Below are 23308 nucleotides of genomic sequence, written 5' to 3' on the forward strand. Positions count from 1 at the left end.
TATATATATATATATATATATATATATATATATATATATATATATATATATATATATATATATAATGCATTTTACTGTAAATGAAGCGTGGGTGTAAGGTTTAGTGTGATATTGAGAAGGATTTTGGTTCTATGAGGTATAGAGCGCATCATGACTAAAGAGGATGTGAACTTTTCGGCTCAGGTGTGGATGAGATCTCTGGTGCTTTTTCCTCTGTCGGTTAATCAAACAATATTTTAAATTATTATTATTATTATTATTATTGGTAAAAGTCAGACGGAGATGTGTGAGCAGGAGGTTTGGGGTTTGTGCGCACGGACTGGGGGACAGTGTAAGATGCGGAGCCCAACATGATGGCATGCCGAGGGTCGTGCTGCTGCTTGGGTCTGGGCTCTGCGAGCGAGGACACGGCGCGCTTCGCCATGCTGGCGCTCCTCATCCTGGTGTACCTGCTGTGCGGCGCCGCCGTGTTCTCTGCGCTCGAGCGGCCGGAGGAGGAGCAGGCCAAGGGCCGCTGGGCGCGGAGCTTCGACCTCTTCATCCGCAAACACAACGTCAGCCGCAGGGAGCTCGAGGGCTTCCTCAGGGAGTACGAGGAGGCCACCGGGGCTGGCATCCGCGTGGACAGAGCCAGGGCTCGCTGGGATTTCCAAGGAGCTTTCTACTTCGTGGGTACCGTTGTGTCCACTATCGGTAAGACTCAAAGCCCCAGATTTCACCAAATCTTTATTGTGCACAAACTTCTGAGCTGATTTTGATAACTTTTATATATATATATATATATATATATATATATATATATATATATATATATATATATATATATATATATATAGTGGTGTAGTGGTTAGCGCTGTCGCCTCACAGCAAGAAGGTCCTGGGTTCGAGCCCCGTGGCCGGCGAGGGCCCTTCTGTGCGGAGTTTGCATGTTGTCCGCGTGGGTTTCCTCCGGGTGCTCCGGTTTCCCCCACAGTCCAAAGACATGCAGGTTAGGTTAACTGGTGACTCTAAATTGAGCGTAGGTGTGAGTGTGAATGGTTGTCTGTGTCTATGTGTCAGCCCTGTGATGACCTGGCGACTTGTCCAGGGTGTACCCCGCCTTTCGCCCATAGTCAGCTGGGATAGGCTCCAGCTTGCCTGCGACCCTGTAGAAGGATAAAGCGGCTAGAGATAATGAGATGATATATATATATATATATATATATATATATATATATGTGTTCATGATGGTCCATCTGCACAAAACAGGTAGGGGAGAGCGGGGTAATGTGAGCCATTTTTTTTTACATTTGCTCCCCTCTAGCCGAGCTAAAATGATCTCATCTCATTATCTGTAGCCGCTTTATCCTGTTCTACAGGGTCGCAGGCAAGCTGGAGCCTATCCCAGCTGACTACGGGCGAAAGGCGGGGTACACCCTGGACAAGTCGCCAGGTCATCACAGGGCTGACACATAGACACAGACAACCATTCACACTCACATTCACACCTACGCTCAATTTAGAGTCACCAGTTAATCTAACTTGCATGTCTTTGGACTGTGGGGGAAACCGGAGCACCCGGAGGAAACCCACGCGGACACGGGGAGAACATGCAAACTCCGCACAGAAAGGCCCTCGCCGGCCACGGGGCTCGAACCCGGACCTTCTTGCTGTGAGGCGACAGCGCTAACCACTACACCACCGTGCCGCCCTATTGTTATGATTATTATTATATTTTCTTATTTTAAATTCTAACTTTTACCTCAAAGCCAAGTAAAAGTATATACACCCAATTCCCTCCACAATTATTGGCACCCCTTGTAAAGATTAGCAAAAAAGGGTTCGAAATAATCCACCTTTTGGTGAAGTTGCTTCATCTCACACTGAAAAATGAGAAAAATCCAACCTTTAATTTTCTACCTGAATCAATTTGCTTTGACACAATAGTTGATTAAGTTCATAGCAAGAAAATTTACTTTTACATGCAAAAAACACATTTTTGTGGAAAAAAAAAAACATGCCACAGCACCAGCACCAACTTCACCTTCCTGGCAAGGGGGAATGGGAGGGGCTTGAAAACATAATGGTCACATGACCACAATTGTGTTCCGTTGCCTAGATACAGGGGGTGTCTTACATTACCCGATGGCTCACATTACCCCGCTCTCCCCTACTAATACATTCTTTGCCGCTCGAGTCTTTACATCAAAGACACACAGTCGGCACTTCTGGACCTTTTATCTAGAAAGTAACATGTAGAGGAGAGCGGGGAAACTTGGCACAGGGGAGACTTGGGACAGTTTGTATTCCCAGGGGCGTAGCTAGGATTTGGGGGGCACACAGTGACTGGCAGCCTGAGTACATTATGTAACAAAAAATAATTACCATTGCTAGTTTTAGGTAGCTTAGAAACCGGCTCTTCCATTATTGCTGTTTCTTCCACGTTTTCTTGATGATGTGTTCTAGAAACGGCTCTAAAACTTAGCTTTGAAGCTACAAAATGCAACTTTGATGGAAAAAATATATATAATAAATTGCTTACCTGTCAGGGGCAGCACGGTGGTGTAGTGGTTAGCGCTGTCGCCTCACAGCAAGAAGGTCCGGGTTCGAGCCCCGTGGCCGGCGAGGGCCCTTCTGTGCGGAATTTGCATGTTCTCCCCGTGTCCGCGTGGGTTTCCTCCGGGTGCTCCGGTTTCCCCCACAGTCCAAAGACATGCAGGTTAGGTTAACTGGTGACTCTAAATTGAGCGTAGGTGTGAATGTGAGTGTGAATGGTTGTCTGTGTCTATGTGTCAGCCCTGTGATGACCTGGCGACTTGTCCAGGGTGTACCCCGCCTTTCGCCCGTAGTCAGCAGGGATAGGCTCCAGCTTGCCTGCGACCCTGTAGAAGGATAAAGCGGCTAGAGATGATGAGATGAGGTGCTTACCTGTCTTCACATCGAAAGGAGGAAAGTTTCGCTTGTTTTGACATGGCGAATTGTTAATACAAGAGGAAATACTCGTAATTCACAACTAAAAAATACTGCAGCTATACTGACAGCTTGGCCATGCTTTCTAGTGCGATTGTGTTGCGCTTGAGCAGAACTGTGTCAATCTTGTGCGCCTGAAGGCGCGCCTAACGAGCTCCGGCACGCGCACCGTTAACAAAGAACACCCGTCTTTAATCAGTGAACTATGTTTAGGCTATTTAAGGACTGCGCCCATGCAAGGACGATGTGAAGTATTACACCGCATCTAGTGTGCCTTACTGAGCCTTGTTCCCTGTTCTTGTTGACCTCCTGATTTTGCGACTCCTGTTTCTCGTCCCTTGATCTCATATAGTTTTGCCTCTGATATTCTGTCCGCGCCTCGATTGACGTTTCCTCGATTACCACTTTGCCTGCTGTTTCGGACTGTTTGCCTGTTGTGTGCGTTTCACGCACTTTATGCTCATATCGCACTGTGTATTATTTAACATAATCTGCACTTACATCTGCCTCTCCCGCACACACTCTGACAAACTGGATTTTCACACCCAAGCCACAAGAAGTCCATACAAGGTTATAGAAACCCTAATGAGGCTGAGGTGACAATCTAGTTATAAAAAAAAGTTAGAAAAATTACAGTGGGCGCTTTTCTAATATTCTTATGCAGCTATTGAAAAAATGTATGAGCTGACAAAGAGAGGGGGTGTCACGGGCACCCCAGGACCCCCCCCCCCCCCAGTTACGCCCCTGATTCCCATAAATTAATGTCAACCAATCAGATTTTAGATGACATTAGAACCCTTAGAGTATCCTACTTCCTTTGGAGCTACGAAGCTTGACACTGCAGTAAGGTTTGTGCTGTTAAATATTTTATTCAACCAAAACTTGTATTTTCTACTTCAGTACATCTCCATTCTGTGGTGTAATGTTTTTTTGTTTGTTTGTTTTATCTGTAACCCGTGCGGGGAAAGCTGGAGCCTATCCCAGCTGGCCATGGGCGAGAGGCAGGGTACACCCTAGACAAGGCGCCAGCTCATCGCAGGGCTGACACACACATAGAGACACAAACAACCATTCACACTCACGGTCAATTTAGAGCCACCAATGAACCTAACCTGCATATCTTTGGACTGTGGGAAGAAACCCACGCAAACACTGGGAGAACATGCAAACTCCACACAGAAAGGCCCTCGTCGGCTGCTGGGTTTGAACCCAGAACCTTCTTGCTGTGAGGCAACAGTGCTAACCACGACACCGTGGTGTAATGTACGCTGGTGAATTGGGGATTTGTTAGGAATTAAAGTACGTAGCCTAGAGTTACCAGATATAGTATCATTTATTAAACTTAAATTCTGAGGGGAAACATTTAAGGTTTTTTTTTTTCAAAAGGGCCAGATGGGGAGAGTTGGGACAGTTCATCATCTCATCTCATCTCATTATCTGTAGCTGCTTTATCCTGTTCTACAGGGTCGCAGGCAAGCTGGAGCCTATCCCAGCTGACTACGGGCGAAAGGCGGGGTAGTAGTAGTAGTAGTAGAGTAGAGTAACTTTATTGATCCCCAGAGGGAAATTAAAGTGTCAAGTAGCTTACACAAATGTACAAAAAACACATATTAAGATACAGAGAGGGAAGAAATTACACTAGATCAACATTACACTAAATTACACTAAATCAACACTAAATTACACTAATTCAACAAAGAGCAAAAACTTCTGGTATGGTGCAAAGAAAGTTATTAAAGGGAAACATTAAGTGAACAAATAACAAGTGAACAAATAGCAAGTGTCAGCCATGATAGGGGGGATGCTTCTCAATTGTCACAATAAAAAGTCCAGTGAAGAAAGTATTGCACAGTCAAAAAAAAAAACGCGCACACACACACACACACACACACACACACACACACACACAGGGATTACAGTGAACAAGAACAGACTTATCAATTTTCACAGTGAGAAATCCAGTGAAAAGTGTATTGCACAGTACACACACACACACACACACGCATAGAAGCCTGGAATAAATGGAGGACATGGGTGTTAGGCAGTCTAGTCCCCAATGATGATGTCCTTGATGGACAAGTCGCCAGGTCATCACAGGGCCGACACATAGACACAGACAACCATTCACACTCACATTCACACCTACGGTCAATTTAGAGTCACCAGTTAACCTAACCTGCATGTCTTTGGACTATGGGGGAAACCGGAGCACCCGGAGGAAACCCACGCGGACACGGGGAGAACATGCAAACTCCGCACAGAAAGGCCCTCGCCGGCCCCGGAGCTCGAACCTGGACCTTCTTGCTGTGAGGCGACAGCGCTAACCACTACACCACCGTGCTGCCCACAGTTCATCATGTTACAGGTTTTTTCTTGTGTTTACAAATATAAAATAGCTTAATTTTTTTGTTAAAAATATAGGCGTGTACCTGCATGAGGATTAAACTTATTTCATTCCTTCTTGAGAATGGAACTGTTTTGTAAACTGACATTTTTCTATTGCTGTAGCAGCGTTGTGTGTTCACAGAGCTCATATCTTACAGGTTTTGATAATAAATAAATAAAAATTAAACATGTAGGTATTTTATTTTTGCCCTAAGTCTGCCAACATTACATTACAGGCATTTAGTAGACACTTTTATGCAGAGTGACATACAAAAGGACCCTGAGACACCCCACCCAGGGAGCAATTGGGGGTTAGGTGCCTTGCTCAAGGGCACTTCATCCATTCCCGCTGGACCAAACCGGTGACCTTTTGGTCCCAAAGCTACTTCTGTAACCTTTAAGCCATGGTTTCCCCATATGTAATATCTCATGTCTCCTCTCAAAAAATAATGACAGAAAAAGTGAAGCCTGAAGGCCAGTATATGTGACACGCTGAGAAACTAATGTTGTGGTAAGAGGGTAGAGTAAATTCTCTCTAATGCAATATGAATGCGACGCTACCGGCAAAGATTTTCACACAATCTACAAAAGCTGAAAACTTGTCCCAAGTCTCCCCACTGTCTCCAATTCTAATTGATAATTAAGGGCCACCTTGAATCATTTTCTCAAGGTACATGAAGATATATCCATTTCCAGGTCAAAGATACATATTAAAGGTACAAAAGAGTACCATTCAAGCAGCAAGAGGAGCTAGAGTTTAGTACCCTTTTTATCTAACAGAGTGGATCTGAACTCATAAATCGTGTGGGAGTTAAATGGACACCGAGAATTTTGCTCACTTCTCAGTTCAGTTCATTATTTAGCTTATAATTACTGAAAAATAATGCACACAGGGCACTTTAGTCCTGCTTAATCCTGACCCTTGGGGCTTTTCTGTTGATCTCTGCTATAATATGAGCGATTGCACTGTGTGTTTATGTCGCTTACTTTATTAAATATGTACGTCATGATCCTGAGTATATTACGGCATATTATATTCACAAAGCAATTTATAAACTGTTTGAGCAAGACGCAATTATAAACAAGCTACAGACCTGAAACAACAATTACAACATTGAATTAACTCTTAGTATGAATTATAATGTCATGGTGTGTGTGTGTGTGTGTGTGAGATAATGTGTGAAACCTTATAATTCTATAAAGCATCACACATTTCTGTAACATATTAGTTATAATGATGTTCTGTCATACATTACTAATCAAATGCTGTTTTCTGTAAATTAACATATTGCTGGGTTTCACGTGACGTCACATCCGCCTCATTAGTTATTCAGAACTTTAGCTGGTGGTCTACCAAAGCTCAGCTGACAAAGCGTTTGTACGGAGGAGGTGCATTGCTCGCATGAAAAATGCCTCACGCTGGCGTTGTTTTAGGCTGTTCGAATCGATCAAACTGTCAAACTGATAAAAGTTTCTTCAGGGTTCTCCATGAACTAATAAAAAAGGCTGAACGAACGCAGGATTTCACAAAAAGACGTCGAGAAAGGCGGCTTTTGAACTGAACCTCTCAGTGAAATGGAAGGGAGCCGAGTCGAAGCATGCTCGAGTTTGCAGTGATCACTTGGTGAAAGGTTTGTATCCCTCTCAGCGATGTCCTTAGTGTTTTCCAAGTACTTTTCTTGCTATGTGTCGTTATTTTACGGTACTTTTTTTAGTCACGAAGCGCTAAAGTCCCCAGCTGTTTGTTTGTTTACTCCTCACAAAGCCCATATGCATGAAGGTCGCGACAAAATTCTTTCCCAGCCGTACAGTTACAATGCGCCGTGATCACTTCTCCGTCTTGTTTAACTAAGCTCCAGTGAATGATTTACCTGAGAGATAAGAGCCAACACAAGTGAGAATCAAGCCAACTGTTTGTTTACATTTCAACTTGCAGCGCTTCATTGTAAAGACGCGAACGAAAAGCTTTTAAAAAAACATACTTACACGGGCAAAAACAATACAGGATTCATTGGGCAGCGACTTGATAGTGAGGTCCTTTACCCAGCCACATACACAAAAGTTGTAAGCCTCCATACTCTTCCACGCTTTCATCTGTTTTGCGGTGTAGAAGGACGTCTGCAACACCAGATAGTTCGAGATGTCGGGGAACTCGACTGAAGGGTCGTTTTCGAGATCATATGACAAATCCTTCTTTCCCAGACTGTAGGGGTCGATTCCATTGCACACAGCAATCTTCTGAATATATCTAAAGCCAGCAGTGGCTTCTAGATTACGAGCGTACTCAGTAGGGTGCATCAGTTGCCCCCTAAAAATGAAAAGTTCCTCCGATCATGATGCATTTTTGTTTTTATGATCCTTTTGGTAAGAAAACGCACTGGGTGAAATATTTTGACAAAATTCAAAAGTTTAATGGTGGAACCAGGAGCTCAAAGTTATGGAAAAAGCTGCTATTTTATGACTTTTATGACAAAATTTCGATCACTTTTCATGAAACATTATGGCACCTTATAGAGTATACCAAATATCTTAGATCCACATTTTTAGTACATATTCTAAATACAGTATATTATCAAGCACAGTTTGAGTTTTAGCTGTTCATTGAATCATTGTTCAACTACTTTTAAACAATACAAATGTATTATGAATCACATTAACGCTTCTCAATCCCTTGCAAAGGTTCTTAACATGATCTCTGGCTCACAAGAAATCAATAAACGGAGTCCAACATTGTGATTCAAACCTGACGCGAAAACATAAAATAAGCGTTTTTTGGCAAAAAATGAACCTCATGGTGCCACCATTAGACTTTTGAATATGGTCAAAACATTTTACAGGGTGTTTTTTTTGGTGAAAAGGAACACCCAAACAAAAATGCATCAGATTTTATGAAAGTGAGGGCAACTGATGCACCCTAGTACTCAGTCTGATAAGTTATCGCTAGTTGTTTGCACTACAGCAGCCGTTTAGACCACCAACTATTTCACTTCCAGTAAAACCACTAAGAAAAGTCACGTGACTGAAATCCAGCAATAGTGTGTACAGGATTATTTACATTTCTGCAATTTCCATAGACTTGTAAAACTCAAAGATGGTTCAAAAAATGGTGCGTTATAGTGATGCCTGTGAAGAACAATTTTTGTTCCTTCAGGAAACTTTTATGTATGGCTCTTTAAAGAACCATTTTTGTATCATAAATGCTTGCTTTGTGGGATGTAAATATTTACTTCAACCAAAAGAAATGCCTAAAGAACCCAAACACTGAACGGTTCTTCTATGACATTGCTCTATAGACTGCTTTGGTACCGTTATATATTTACAGATTGTATAAACTGATCATTTTACTGGCCAGAGGAGCAGAATGATAATTAATGCTGATATAGATTTCCACTATGGCAGCAAAGAGTGCAGCACCTCTCTAAGTGCTCACTAAACTAAATCTTCCTCTTCCTCTGTTGTACACAGGGTTTGGGATGACCACGCCAGCCACGGTGGGAGGCAAAATCTTCCTGATTTTTTATGGACTAATCGGCTGTGCAGCCACCATCCTGTTTTTCAACCTGTTTTTGGAAAGAATTATAACAGTGCTTGCGTTCGTGTTGAAGTCGTGCCACGAAGCCCAATATCGGAGGAAAGGCGTGCTACCTCACGACAGCAGGCACAAGGTGGGTCATGTGAGGCAGCACGGTGAGGACAGTCTGGCGGGATGGAAGCCGTCAGTCTACTGTGTGATGCTCATTCTCTGTGTGGCAGCCGTTATTATATCGTGCTGCGCCTCTGCCATGTACTCCTCAATGGAGGGCTGGGGATATTTGGACTCTCTATACTTCTGCTTTGTAGCGTTCAGCACAATCGGCTTCGGGGACATGGTGAGCGGCCAGCGCGTTGCATATAACAACCAGACTCTGTACAGCCTGGGCAATTTTTTCTTCATCCTCATGGGTGCTTGTTGTATTTACTCGCTCTTTAACGTCATATCCATCGTCATCAAGCAGGTTCTCAACTGGCTTCTAAAGAAGCTCGAGATACCGTGCCGCCACTGCCCGGGAAGGAACCTGCGTCCGAGAAGGAACGCCATAATGCCTGGCCACTTCCGCACCAGAGTCCGGAACATCTCCATAGACACTGACGCTGTTAACGAGAGCGAAACAGATGGCCGCAGAATGTCTGGGGAGATGATCTCCATGAGAGACTTTCTAGCTGCTAATAAAGTCAACTTGGCCATCATGCAGAAACAACTGTCTGAGACGGCCAACGGGTATCCACGACCACCCGGCTCTGTGAACCGACACGATGAATTCTCCGGAGGAGTTGGAGCTCTGGGAATCATGAACAACAGACTAGCTGAGACAAGTGTAGACAGATAAATGTCCACGATGACCAAAAAAGCCCAAGAAATCTAAGGCCATGCCATACCCATTTGTTCAGCTCTGTAGCTATAATTATATTGCTGCTTATATCTTGCTCTTGATGTCTGCTAAAGCGGTACATGAGTTCAGGTGTGTTTTAGAAGATCTATAAACTCTATAAACTCTTTGCTGCATCAGAAAATTGTTTAGACATCAAATCCTGTCTTCTCTGTAAAATAGGCTACATGGTATTTGCAGGATAGTTCAGCTTATTTATCCAAATTAAGCTATTTTTATAACAGAGCGCATGCTTTGCTGAATCTCAAATGGTGTACAGTACTGTGCATACTTCATGTGTGATTAGTGTGCTTGTGGGGAGATCCTATGCTGTGGATACCAAAATGATGTTAAACCACCTAAAAATGAAATGTGTAATGCAGGGCGTGTTTTTTGCCCATGGTAAGCATGGCCTACTCTACATAACGGAACAGACGCCAAACTCCAGTTTAAGTTTTGCTGAAAGACCAAGACATGGAGCAAGAATATCAGTAAAGTGCGTATGCAATTTAGGAGCGAGTGTAATGTGTATAAACTCAGCGTATGTTGTAGAAACCTTGGCATAGTCAATAGCATAGGTCAAAGGACAGGGAGAGAGGGTTGAACGCAGATAATCCAGGTTAAAGGCAGAATCAAGACGTACTCCAAAAACTCAGAAAACAAGTGTTTGTTCTCATTGGCAAGATATCATCCTCAGTTTTAGGGAGAATAAAGAACTTTTTTATTTTAACTGTTCTTGGTTGTTGTGTATTGGAATATAACATGGGCATTAAAAGATGACGTCTGGTGAGAATATTAATCACGCACCAAAACGAGAAAAAAAAAACAGTATAGACAATGTAATCAAGAACTAACACACAATCAGGTAACAAAACAGTAACAGGACGGGCAGAAACAGGACCAGAACAGAAACAAAAGCACATGTCGCCATGGGAACGAGAATCTGGGCATGTGAGATTTTAAATTCACGGCAATTTTTTCATTTCTGTTGAAGTTCATTTTCAATACACACTGGCCACTGGGTGGTACGGTGGTGTAGTGATTAGCACTGTCGCCTCACAGCAAGAAGGTTCTGGGTTCGAGCCCAGCGGCCAACGGGGGCCTTTCTGTGTAGAGTTTGCATGTCCTCGCCGTGTCTGCATGGGTTTCCTCTGGGTGCTTCGGTTTCCCACCACGGTCCAAAGACATGCGGTTAGGTTAACATGGGGCAGCCAGAGCCTGAGGTTGGGCTGAAGTGCCCTTTAGCAAGGCACCTAACCTCCAACTGCTCCCTGGGCGCTGTAGCATAGCTGCCCACTGCTCTGGGTATGTGTGTGTGCTCATTGCTCACTTGTGATGCACGTGTGTGTTCACTGTTGCCTCTTTTCCACCAAAGCAGTTCCAGGGCTGGTTCGGGGCCAGTGTTTAGTTTGGGACCGGGTTTTCTGTTTCCACTGACAAAGAACTGGCTCTGGGGCCAGAAATACCGGTCCCAGGCTAGCACCAACTCTCTGCTGGGCCAGAGGAAAGACCCGTTACATCAGTGGGGGGGCGGAGTTGTTAAGACCAACAACAAGACCGCGAAAGATCGCCATTTTTAAGCGACGAGAAGCAGCATCTGTACAAACGCGAAGTCAGCCATTATTATTATTGTTGTTGCTGCTGCTGCTGCTTCTTCCGTGTTGTTTTTGCTTTGATATTCGCGCCAAGGTTTATGCAAACGTAGCGACGTAACTGACGTATACAGCGACGTAATGACGTGTCTTCCCTTAGCACCGCGAGCAATGGAAAAGCAAACTGGTTCTCAGCTGGCTCGCAAGTTGAACGAGTTATGAACCAGCACCAGCACTGGCTCCGAACCAGCCCTGGAACTGATTTGGTGGAAAAGAGGTATGCTTCAGGTGGGTTAAATGCAGAGGTCAAATTTCACTGTGTGCTTAAGTCTGTGCTTGAGTGTACGTGTGACAAATGAAGGCTTGTTTTTTTTCTTCTTAATAGGAACTTGATCCTAAGATTCCTGTTCTTGGCTGCAGGACTGGAACCCAATGTGTTCTTCTGCTGTTGCATGCTGAGATGCTTTTCTGCTCACCACGGTTGTAAAGAGTGATTATATGAGTTACTATATCTATCCTTCCTGGCAGCTCGAACCAATCTGTCCATTTTCCTCTGACCTCTCTTATCAACAAGGCGTTTGTTTCCACCCACAGAACTGTCGGTCACTCAATGTTTTTTGTTTTCCGCACCATTCTGTGTAAACTCGAGAGGCTGTTGTGTGTGAAACCCCCAGGAGATCAGCAGTTTCTGAAATACTCAAACCAGCCCATCTGACTCAAACCAACACCCATGCCACAGTGAAAGAAAGTCACACTTTGAAATCACAATTTTTCCCATTCTGATGTTTGAAGTGAACATTAACTGAAACTCTTGATTGGTATCTGCATGATTTGATGCATCGTGCTGTTGTGAAGGGATCGGCCGATTAGAGAACTGCATAAACCAGCAAGTGGATGGGTGTTCCTAATAAAGTGGCCAGTGAGTGATGCTACACAAATCTGGTACTACATACATGCATAAGAATCTTGTATGCAGTACACAGTACACCATTTGAGATGCAGCTCTTGTGTAACCCTGTAACTGTTATATTTTATATCAATAATCTGCAGTTATTCCTCCTGACTTGTAGGATCGAGGTACGAGTAACAGTAGAGCTGCTGTCGATACTGACTTATTCTCATATATTTCATCTAGAGACATTTTTATAACAGTTTGGAAAAGATAACACAGAATATGTCACTGATCTTAGAAAATCATGCTGATTAGTTTGAAGCTTGCTTTTTTCACTGTAGCCCACTGAAATGTTCTGAGATTAATGTATAAACATCTTATACGGAAAAATATGCGACATTTATATTGCCATGAATTACCGTTACTTTTACAAATGCTAATTTGGAACATAGTTGCTGCTGAATCAGTTAGATGTTACACTCTCAGAGAAAAGGGGACTCATTGCTAGGGTGGGGGTGGTACCCTTATACTGTATTTGGTACCTTTTCACCTGGAAATGTGGGTGTCGTGTAGCTATAAATTATTTAAGGTACATAATTGTTTTTCTCTGAATAAATTTATTTCAGTTAAAGGTTGGATTTTTCTAATTTTTTAGTGAGAGATGAAGCGACTTCACCAAAAGGTGGATTATTTCGAACCCTTTTTTGCTAATCTTTACAAGGGATGCCAATAACTATGGAGGGAATTGTGTGTTTATACTTTTACTTGGCTTTTAGGTAAAAGTTAGAATTTAAAATAAGAAAATATAATAATAATAATAGGGTGGCACGGTGGTGTAGTGGTTAGCGCTGTCGCCTCACAGCAAGAAGGTCCTGGGTTCGAGCCCCGGGGCCGGCGAGGGCCTTTCTGTGCGGAGTTTGCATGTTCTCCCCGTGTCCGCGTGGGTTTCCTCCGGGTGCTCCGGTTTCCCCCACAGTCCAAAGACATGCAGGTTAGGCTAACTGGTGACTCTAAATTGAGCGTAGGTGTGAATGTGAGTGTGAATGGTTGTCTGTGTCTATGTGTCAGCCCTGTGATGACCTGGCGACTTGTCCAGGGTGTACCCCGCCTTTCGCCCGTAGTCAGCTGGGATAGGCTCCAGCTTGCCTGCGACCCTGTAGAACAGGATAAAGCGGCTACAGATAATGAGATGAGATGAGACTTTGTTATATAGTTTTATTTTATGACTTCTACATTATTGAGTCAGTCCAAAAACATTTTAGAGTCCAAATGTTTGTTTTTCAGCACAAAATTAAATGCTACAGAAAAAAAAAGTTTGTATCTGAGAAGCGTATTCCATAAGAGAGCACTTTTCAGATTAAAAAAGAAAACATAATGAAGGCTGCTGGGTTTGGGTGCAAAATTACGAAGCGAGTGTGACCGTCACAGTGTCCAGAAGAACTGTGGCTGGTTCTGTAAGATGCTCAGTAAAACCTACAGCTCATTTCCGCATAAAACTGCACTCACTGTACCTGAGACTATTTTTTTTAAAGCAAAGGGTCGTCTCACACCAAATATTGACTTTGTTTCATTTATTATGGCTTACTGCTGTTTATAGTATTTTTTAAATTTTGAAACATTTCATTTCATTATTTTGAAGCCATTTTTGGTCGACATGTGCCTAAGACTTTTGCACACTACTGTACAACCCCGATTCCAAAAAAGTTGGGACAAAGTACAAATTGTAAATAAAAACGGAATGCAATGATGTGGAAGTTTCAAAATTCCATATTTTATTCAGAATAGAACATAGATGACATATCAAATGTTTAAACTGAGAAAATGTATCATTTAAAGAGAAAAATTAGGTGATTTTAAATTTCATGACAACAACACATCTCAAAAAAGTTGGGACAAGGCCATGTTTACCACTGTGAGACATCCCCTTTTCTCTTTACAACAGTCTGTAAACGTCTGGGGACTGAGGAGACAAGTTGCTCAAGTTTAGGGATAGCAATGTTAACCCATTCTTGTCTAATGTAGGATTCTAGTTGCTCAACTGTCTTAGGTCTTTTTTGTCATATCTTCCGTTTTATGATGCGCCAAATGTTTTCTATGGGTGAAAGATCTGGACTGCAGGCTGGCCAGTTCAGTACCCGGACCCTTCTTCTACGCAGCCATGATGCTGTAATTGATGCAGTATGTGGTTTGGCATTGTCATGTTGGAAAATGCAAGGTCTTCCCTGAAAGAGACGTCATCTGGATGGGATCATATGTTGCTCTAGAACCTGGATATACCTTTCAGCATTGATGGTGTCTTTCCAGATGTGTAAGCTGCCCATGCCACACTCACTAATGCAACCCCATACCATCAGAGATGCAGGCTTCTGAACTGAGCGCTGATAACAACTTGGGTCATCCTTCTCCTCTTCAGTCCGAATGACACGGCGTCCCTGATTTCCATAAAGAGCTTCAAATTTTGATTCGTCTGACCACAGAACAGTTTTCCACTTTGCCGCAGTCCATTTTAAATGAGCCTTGGCCCAGAGAAGACGTCTGCGCTTCTGGATCATGTTTAGATGCGGCTTCTTCTTTGAACTATAGAGTTTTAGCTGGCAACGGCGGATGGCACGGTGAATTGTGTTCACAGATAATGTTCTCTGGAAATATTCCTGAGCCCATTTTGTGATTTCCAATACAGAAGCATGCCTGTATGTGATGCAGTGCCGTCTAAGGGCCCGAAGATCACGGGCACCCAGTATGGTTTTCCGGCCTTGACCGTTACACACAGAGATTCTTCCAGATTCTCTGAATCTTTTGATGATATTATGCACTGTAGATGATGATATGTTCAAACTCTTTGCAATTTTACACTGTCGAACTCCTTTCTGATATTGCTCCACTATTTGTCGGCGCAGAATTAGGGGGATTGGTGATCCTCTTCCCATCTTTACTTCTGAGAGCCGCTGCCACTCCAAGATGCTCTTTTTATACCCAGTCATGTTAATGACCTATTGCCAATTGACCTAATGAGTTGCAATTTGGTTCAAAAAGCTGTTCCTTTTTTGTACCTTTAACTTTTCCAGCCTCTTATTGCCCCTGTCCCAACTTTTTTGAGATGTGTTGCTGTCATGAAATTTCAAATGAGCCAATATTTGGCATGAAATTTCAAAATGTCTCACTTTCGACATTTGATATGTTGTCTATGTTCTATTGTGAATACAATATCAGTTTCTGAGATTTGTAAATTATTGCATTCCGTTTTTATTTACAATTTGTACTTTGTCCCAACTTTTTTGGAATCGGGGTTGTATATATGTACATAGTCAAGGTCCAAAGATGTACCATTGATGCTACCACATATGAGTGACATCAAAAAGTAGTTTTGTACCTTTATTTCTGAGAATGTAAAAGTCCAAAAGGCACGATTAAAGAAACAAGGAAAGTTACAGTGTAGTACCTTTATTTCTGAGAGTGTATAATAACTGTTTAGGTCCAATTAAGTACCTGATATAAATATAACAAACCAAACTTAACTAAAGATACAAACTGTTAAAGGTCACACATGGTGACAAGCATGTTTTTTTCATTTACTTTTTATTTCTCTATTTATTTTTCAGGTATAAGAGATGTGCTTATTATTATGCAGTCAGAGAAATAAATGATGTATGCGATCATATGAACTATGGCTCAAATGTGTATGAAGAATTGTTCTTTTGCATTTGAAATGACACTTCATGAATCCCATGAACTGAGAAGTGATTTGTGTAGGTGTACGACACGGTGAATTCACATTTTACTCTTTTGACTTGGAAATTTTTTCATCTTGTCCTTCCCATCACATTACAATACATTATAATATGAATACAGCATGTCAGAGCTCTGTTCAGTTCCTGATTACAGCCACAGATTCTCTTGTACAGTGTGTGTGTGTGTGTGTGTGTGTGTGTGTGTGTGTTTGAGAAATATTCACATTTTTGGGTTATTGAATATCATCCTGACCCTCTCTCTCGATCAGCATGAGGAAAGGAAATGTTGAGATCATTTTGAAAAGAAAAGTAGAATCTCATCACTTTGGCACATTTGAGTGTGAAGTTTATTTCAACAGGAATCTTATGTGTGTTGTTATACTGCATTACAGCTTTTAATGCATCATCACACAACATGCATTCATGTTCAGCAGCTTGTCATGATGAAAACGGAGGGAAAATCTTCTGTCTTCTGATTTAAATACAACCAGATGAGAAAATCCATGTTTTTGTTCAATGAAAAGGTCAGACAGCAAAATTCAATTCATTCTTTTGATAATTAGTTTAGAAAGCCACAGAAGTGGTTTTTTTTATTTTTTTGTCATCCTGTGAAACATTTTTTATTACAGGATAAAGCAAGAAAGAGCAGTTTATGTCATTTTAATATTTACAGCATATTTGTAATTATTATTCTCTTAGAAATCATGAATTTATTCAGCATGAACTGTTTGAAATACAGACGGTAATCAGAGTTAGCTTTATAGTTTTTATAAAAGTTATACTTTTAAATTTTTTTTCCCATTGAGATACAATGATGGAATTCCCACTGACACACTCAGTTAGCTTTTTATTTATTTATTTATTTATTTATTTATTAAACAAAAATAACTAATAGCACCAAAATGTTTACTTTTGGTTACTGAGGTTAAGGTCAAACATTTATTATTTTAATTGATTTGATTTGAGTGATTAAAAATAATAACAATTTAATTAATGACTTTATTTTACATAAAGCTGTTTTTTGTTTGTTTTTTTTCTTTTCTTTTTTAAAGACAAGAAAAGAAAAAAGTTTACCTCATCTGCAGGACTGGTGTTTCATTCAGGGTGTGTTCCAACCTCATATACTGTAGGCTCCACCTTGACCTACACACACAGACATAAACGACTTGTGTTACATGGATTTATTTTTGGACAATTCAATTTATTGAACTATTCCAGGAAAACCACCTTATTTAAAACGGAATAAGATATAAATAACTATTCTTCTAAAATAATAATTTATATATAAAATTATATATATATATATATATATATATATATATATATATATATATATATATATATATATATATATATATATATCAATAAAACTTAAAAACAGTGTTGTAAATATAATACAAAGTATTTTATTCTAGCTTTACATTTTAAAAGAGTGTATCAGGGTTTGGGTTGTTTGGGTGAAAAGGCGTTATCATCTCCTACATCAACAAACAGCAGTGTGCTGAAGGAGGGGGTCAGACTGCAGAGGACCTGAAAACCTTCCAGAAAACCACAAACACCTCTCCACTGCACAGAAGTAATCATCAGCATAACACGAACACACACTAGAGGGCGCCAGTGTTCCATTTTTCACCCAAACACAACTAGACTACAAGACAGTAGAGTACGGTTCGGTTCGGAACGGTTCGGTTCGATTCGGTACATTTTAATTACATGCAGCTGTAGAGTTTTCTGTCCATCAGTGAATCTATCAGCAGTGGACATGAAGTCATGGTGAAGTACGTTCTTCACAAGCCTTATTTCTGCAGGGTTTAAGCATGCAAGAAACCGACCTTTTTATTTTATTTATTTATTTGTAATACCTGGAGAAACATCAGATCTTTAACGGGGTTAAATTACAAAACACTACAAACATGGATATGGAATTATCTTCCAGATCAATAAAGATACTTTTTACACTGTAAAGTTCATGCATTACTTTTTTTTTTCTTCAAATAAGCTGGGATACACACACACACACACACACACACACACACACTATATATATATATATATATATATATATATATATATATATATATATATATATATATATATATATATATATAATCAACAATAATAATACATATAATAATACAATAATAATAATACATATATAAATCGATGGGCGGCACCGGGGCGATTCTAGCATCTGATCTTTAGGGGTGCTTAGCCCCCAGAGCTGATAGAGGCACCTGGCTTGAACGACAGTGTTTCCACGTTTATTCCGCATTTAGACAGACTTAACTAGACAAGAAGACTAGACTAGCAATTCTGCAATGTTTTAACAGAAGCTGACCCAATAAACTATGATATCTACACATTTACAACCACTGACACAAATATTTACGTTATATTTTTAACAAGACCTACTACTGCATTTGTAATGTTGGAGCTATTCATTTTTGAACAGTGGTAATTGTTAATTAATGTGTTGTTGTGTATTGTGTAATAATAGTGTGTATTATTATGATTTTACATTAGTAAACGCTATGTTACATTAAATAAAATTGACTAACACACGGTGGTCTAGCACCATAGCACTTGTACAGCTCTGCACAAAAGTATCTCGATATGGATGATAAATGTCGTTTTTATCATTCTGTTCATAGACCAGGGAACATCAATATTGCATTATGCATATTATTGTGTTGTGTTTAACAATTGTAACTCCAGTCCGTACCTTCACATCTCGCTATGCCAGTAATACTCAGGTGCTACTTCGAGTTCCTCATCGGCGTGGAATCCAGTTAAAAAAACCACCATGTCGTAGCAAGCACTCGCGCGGACAGGCAACCCAATCAGAGGGGACGCAAGGAGGAGAGGGATTTTACTGCTCATAGAACTATCACGTAACAGGTGAATTCAAGAACACACACACACACACACACACTCATTGCGCAGTGCGCAAGGGCACTTATTTCTGAAAATTACGTCCAAAAGCTGTGTTTTTGAGGGTGCTGAGCTAGGGGGTGCTGAGCTCGTTTTGGGGGTGCTTGAGCACCCCCAAAAATAGGCTAAACACGCCCCTGGGCGGCACGGTGGTGTAGTGGTTAGCGCTGTCGCCTCACAGCAAGAAGGTCCGGGTTCGAGCCCTGTGGCCGGTGAGGGCCTTTCTGTGTGGAGTTTGCATGTTCTCCCCGTGTCCATGTGGGTTTCCTCCGGGTGCTCCGGTTTCCCCCACAGTCCAAAGACGTGCAGGTTAGGTTAACTGGTGACTCTAAATTGAGCGTAGGTGTGAATGTGAGTGTGAATGGTTGTCTGTGTCTATGTGTCAGCCCTGTGATGACCTGGCGACTTGTCCAGGGTGTACCCCGCCTTTCGCCCGTAGTCAGCTGGGATAGGCTCCAGCTTGCCTGCGACCCTGTAGAACAGGATAAAGCGGCTAGAGATAATGAGATGAGACACAAACAATTTCCAAAATGTTGACAAGACAAAGTTTAATATAACATCTGTTTAACTTATAACGTGAAAGTAAGGTTAATAATATAACTTAGGTTACACATTTTTCAGTTTTACTCAAATTAGGTTGGTGCAAAAATGAGTACACCCCACAACAAAAACTACTACATCTAGTACTTTGTATGGCCTCCATGATTTTTAATGACAGCACCAAGTCTTCTAGGCATGGAATGAACAAGTTGGCAACATTTTGCAACATCAATCTTTTTCCATTCTTCAACAGTGACCTCTTTTAGTGACTGGATGCTGGATGGAGAGTGATGCTCAACTTGTCTCTTCAGAATTCCCCATAGGTGTTCGATTGGGTTCAGATCAGGAGACGTACTTGGCCATTGAATCACTTTCACTCTGTTCTTCTTCAGAAATCTACAGTAGATGTGTGTTTAGTCATGTTGGAAAAGTGCACAATGACCAAGGGCACGGAGTGATGGTAGCATCTTCTCTTTCAGTATAGAGCAATACATCTGTGAATTCATGATGCCATCAATGAAATGCAGCTCCCCGACACCAGCAGCACTCATGCAGCCCCACATAAGGACACTGCCACCACCATGTTTCACTGTAGGCACCAGGCATTTTTCTTTGTATTCCTCACCTTTGCAAGGCAAGGCAAGGCAAGTTTATTTATATAGCGCATTTCATACACAGTGGCAGTTCAGTGTGCTTTACGGAGGTAAAGGCAAAACAGTAAACAATAGAAAATAAAATTACATAAAATAAAGGGGGAAGAAGAGAGCAAAATAAAAATAATATGAGAATTAAACAATAGTAGAAATAAAGTAATAAAATGAAGTAAAAGTTCAGTAAAAAAACAGCAGAATAAAATGGAATAAAAGTTAAGTAAAGTTTAAAACATGTAAAGATGATGGTATTTATCAGTTAGCAGAAAGCATCTGAAAACAGCTTGGTGTTTAGTCTAGATTTGAAGCTGCCAGCAGCAGGAGCATTTTTGATGTCCTCTGGGAGTTGGTTCCATAGCTGTACTGCATAGTAGCTAAAAGCTGCTTCACCACACTTTGTTTTAACAACAGGTTTTACCAGTAAATTTTGCTGCTGCGATCTGGTAGATCTGATTGGGTTCGGCCGCTGCAACATATCAGAGAGGTAATTGGGCCCTGCACCATTTAGAGATTTGTCCACCAGCAGCAATGCTTTAAAGTCAATTCTGTAGCTTACTGGAAGCCAGTGTAGGGACCTTAGAATTGGAGTAATGTGCTCTGTTCTTTTTGTTCGTGTGAGAACCCTAGCCGCTGCATTTTGAACCAGCTGAAGTCGTTTGATGGTCTTTTTTGGCAGGCCTGTGAAAAGGCCATTGCAGTAATCAACCCTACTAGAGATGAAGGCATGTATAAGTTTTTCCAGATCATTTTTTGACCTAAGTCCTCTTAGTTTGGAAATGTTTTTTAGGTAATAAAATGCCGACTTAGTGATTGCTTTCATGTGACTGTCAAAGTTTAGCTCGCTGTCAATGAAAACACCAAGATTTTTAACCATATCTTTTGTTTTAATCCCCTTTGTGTCAAGAATACTGGTAATCCTGAGTCTTTCATCTTTTTTCCCAAATAGAATTACTTCTGTTTTATCTGTGTTCAGCTGAAGAAAATTTTGTGACATCCAGTTGTTGATTTGGTCGATACACTGGTAGAGACATTCAAGGTGGGGCATAATCATTAGGTGATAGAGCAAAATAAATTTGGGTGTCATCTGCATAGCAGCGATACAAAATTGAGTTGTTCTTGATAATTTGTCCAAGTGGGAGCATATAAAGGTTGAATAGTAATGGTCCAAGGATCGACCCCTGGGGGACACCACAGGTCAAGGACATTGATGTTGAGGTACAATTTCCCATGGTAACAAAGAAGCTTCTATCTTTTAAGTATGATTTTAACCAATTGATAACTTTACCAGTCAACCCAACCCAGTGTTCAAGTCGATATAGCAGTATATTGTGATCAACAGTATCAAAAGCTGCACTGAGGTCCAGTAACACCAGGACCAATGTTTTGCCTGCATCAGTATTAAGACGTATGTCATTTATAACTTTAATCAGCGCTGTTTCAGTGCTGTGATTGGCACGAAATCCTGACTGAAAGTTATCAAAACAGTTGTTTGATATCAAGAAGGCAGTTAATTGATTGAAGACAATTTTTTCAAGGATTTTCCCGATGAATGGTAGATTTGATATTGGCCTGTAGTTGTTCAATACTGAAGCATCCAGATTATTCTTTTTAAATAGGGGCTTTACAACGGCTTTTTTCAGGGACACAGGAAAAATGCCAGTCTCTAGGGATGTATTTATGATCTGAAGCACATCTGTAATTATGAGGTGAAGAACAGACTTAAAAAAGTTGGTGGGCAAAATGTCCAATTCAGATGTTGAAGAACTGAGATTTTGTACAGTTTTTTTTCAAGAGTCTCGTAATCAATCAAACAAAATTCTGACATTGTGTTGAAATTGTCTGTCTGTGTCACTGGTGATTGCAGCTTTTCAGTTATTTGCAACGGAGATATATTATGAGCAATATTCTGCCGTATTTTATCAATTTTACCTTTGAAGAAGGATGCAAACTCATTGCATTTATTAACTGAGAGAAGTTCAGGTGCTAATTGTGGTGGGGGATTAGTTAGCTTCTCTACTGTTGAAAATAGCACACAGGCATTGTTCATATTCCTGTTGATGATGTTGGAGAAGAAAGACTGTCTTGCGTTACCAATTTCATAATTATATTTACAAAGCATCTCTTTATGGATTTGATAATGGATGTGAACAGAGCATTTTTTAACATAGTTACTGGGAGACCAAATGGTCTCCCAGTGGCCAGATTTGGTCTCCTAGTCAATGCCAAACCAGCTTCACTGGGAGACCAAATTTTAAACCAAGTTATGTCTTATCATTTGGTTCAATCAGTTGCAATTAATTAACCAAGTACCATGTAAGTACACATTTAACAAGGAAAACGAAGATCTATGTTATAAGATATACACACAAGATCATGTTGATTAAGAAAAATAAAACTAAAATTTGGTTACTGAGATGGCTGATGTCAGAATCCGATGTCATTACTGTGTAACTCTGAGTGTCTTTGACATAACATTTGTGCTTGGTAATTGCTCTTGATAGCTGTGTAGTCACTGTAGTGTGTTTGTCTATATGGTGATTGGTGAACCATTTTGCATCACAGAATATGCCGCAGCGGTGCAGCCGCATGGACTCTGGGGCCTGTGATTGTATTGCCCAGACCAGTTGGTCTCCTCGTGGAAAATCCTTAAAAAATGCTCTGGATGTGAAGTTTAGATTTGCGCCATTTTCTTTCAGTCTTCCTACATTCTCTCTTTAGCAGTTTAACAGCTGGGTATTGCTTCCATGGTGCTTTCTGCTTGTCATTGACTCTTTTGATTTTGAATGGAGCAATATCATCCATAATTTGGGTCATATTTAAATTAAAAATTTCCAGTAAGTCGTCTACAGAGTCTGACATTTTAGTTGAGATCCGTGAGAGAGCTTGCTCAAAGAGAACACGTGTTGTCGTTTATGACTCTCCTACCCATAGTCGTTGAGCTGTTCTGAATGTGAGGGGACATAGAAACATCAGAGAAAACACAGAAATGATCAGATAAGGCCAGGTCAACAACAATAATAGAAACAGTAAGACCCTTTGTGATAACGAGGTCAAGGGTATGACCACGAGAGTGGGTCGGCCCCTGTACATGTTGTACTAGGTTGAAGTTGTCAATAAGTGCAAGTAGTTCTCTGGCATAAGTGTTTTCAGGATTATCTACATGCAAGTTAAAATCCCCAGATATAATAAGACAGTCAAACTCTAAGCAAATGACTGACAACAATTCACCAGACTC

At 41.0% G+C, this 23308-nt stretch overlaps 1 protein-coding gene across 1 annotated transcript; it reads left to right on the plus strand.

Moving 5' to 3' along the window:
• The first annotated feature begins 350 nt into the window (after positions 1 to 350).
• kcnk13a (potassium channel, subfamily K, member 13a) lies at positions 351 to 9701 on the plus strand. Its single transcript, XM_060932947.1, has 2 exons — positions 351 to 693; positions 8800 to 9701. The coding sequence occupies exons 1-2, from the start codon at positions 351 to 353 to the stop codon at positions 9699 to 9701; spliced, it is 1245 nt and encodes a 414-aa protein (XP_060788930.1).
• Positions 9702 to 23308: the final 13607 nt, after the last annotated feature.

This window comes from Neoarius graeffei, chromosome 11 (genome assembly GCF_027579695.1).
Source record: "Neoarius graeffei isolate fNeoGra1 chromosome 11, fNeoGra1.pri, whole genome shotgun sequence".
NCBI lineage: Eukaryota > Metazoa > Chordata > Actinopteri > Siluriformes > Ariidae > Neoarius > Neoarius graeffei.

Bases quoted from the DNA above. Each gene is read 5' to 3' on its own strand.
- kcnk13a (XM_060932947.1), top strand. From the start codon at position 351: ATGATGGCATGCCGAGGGTCGTGCTGCTGCTTGGGTCTGGGCTCTGCG. The intron at 694-8,799 runs GTAAGACTCAAA...TGTTGTACACAG, and splicing joins TACCGTTGTGTCCACTATCG to GGTTTGGGATGACCACGCCA.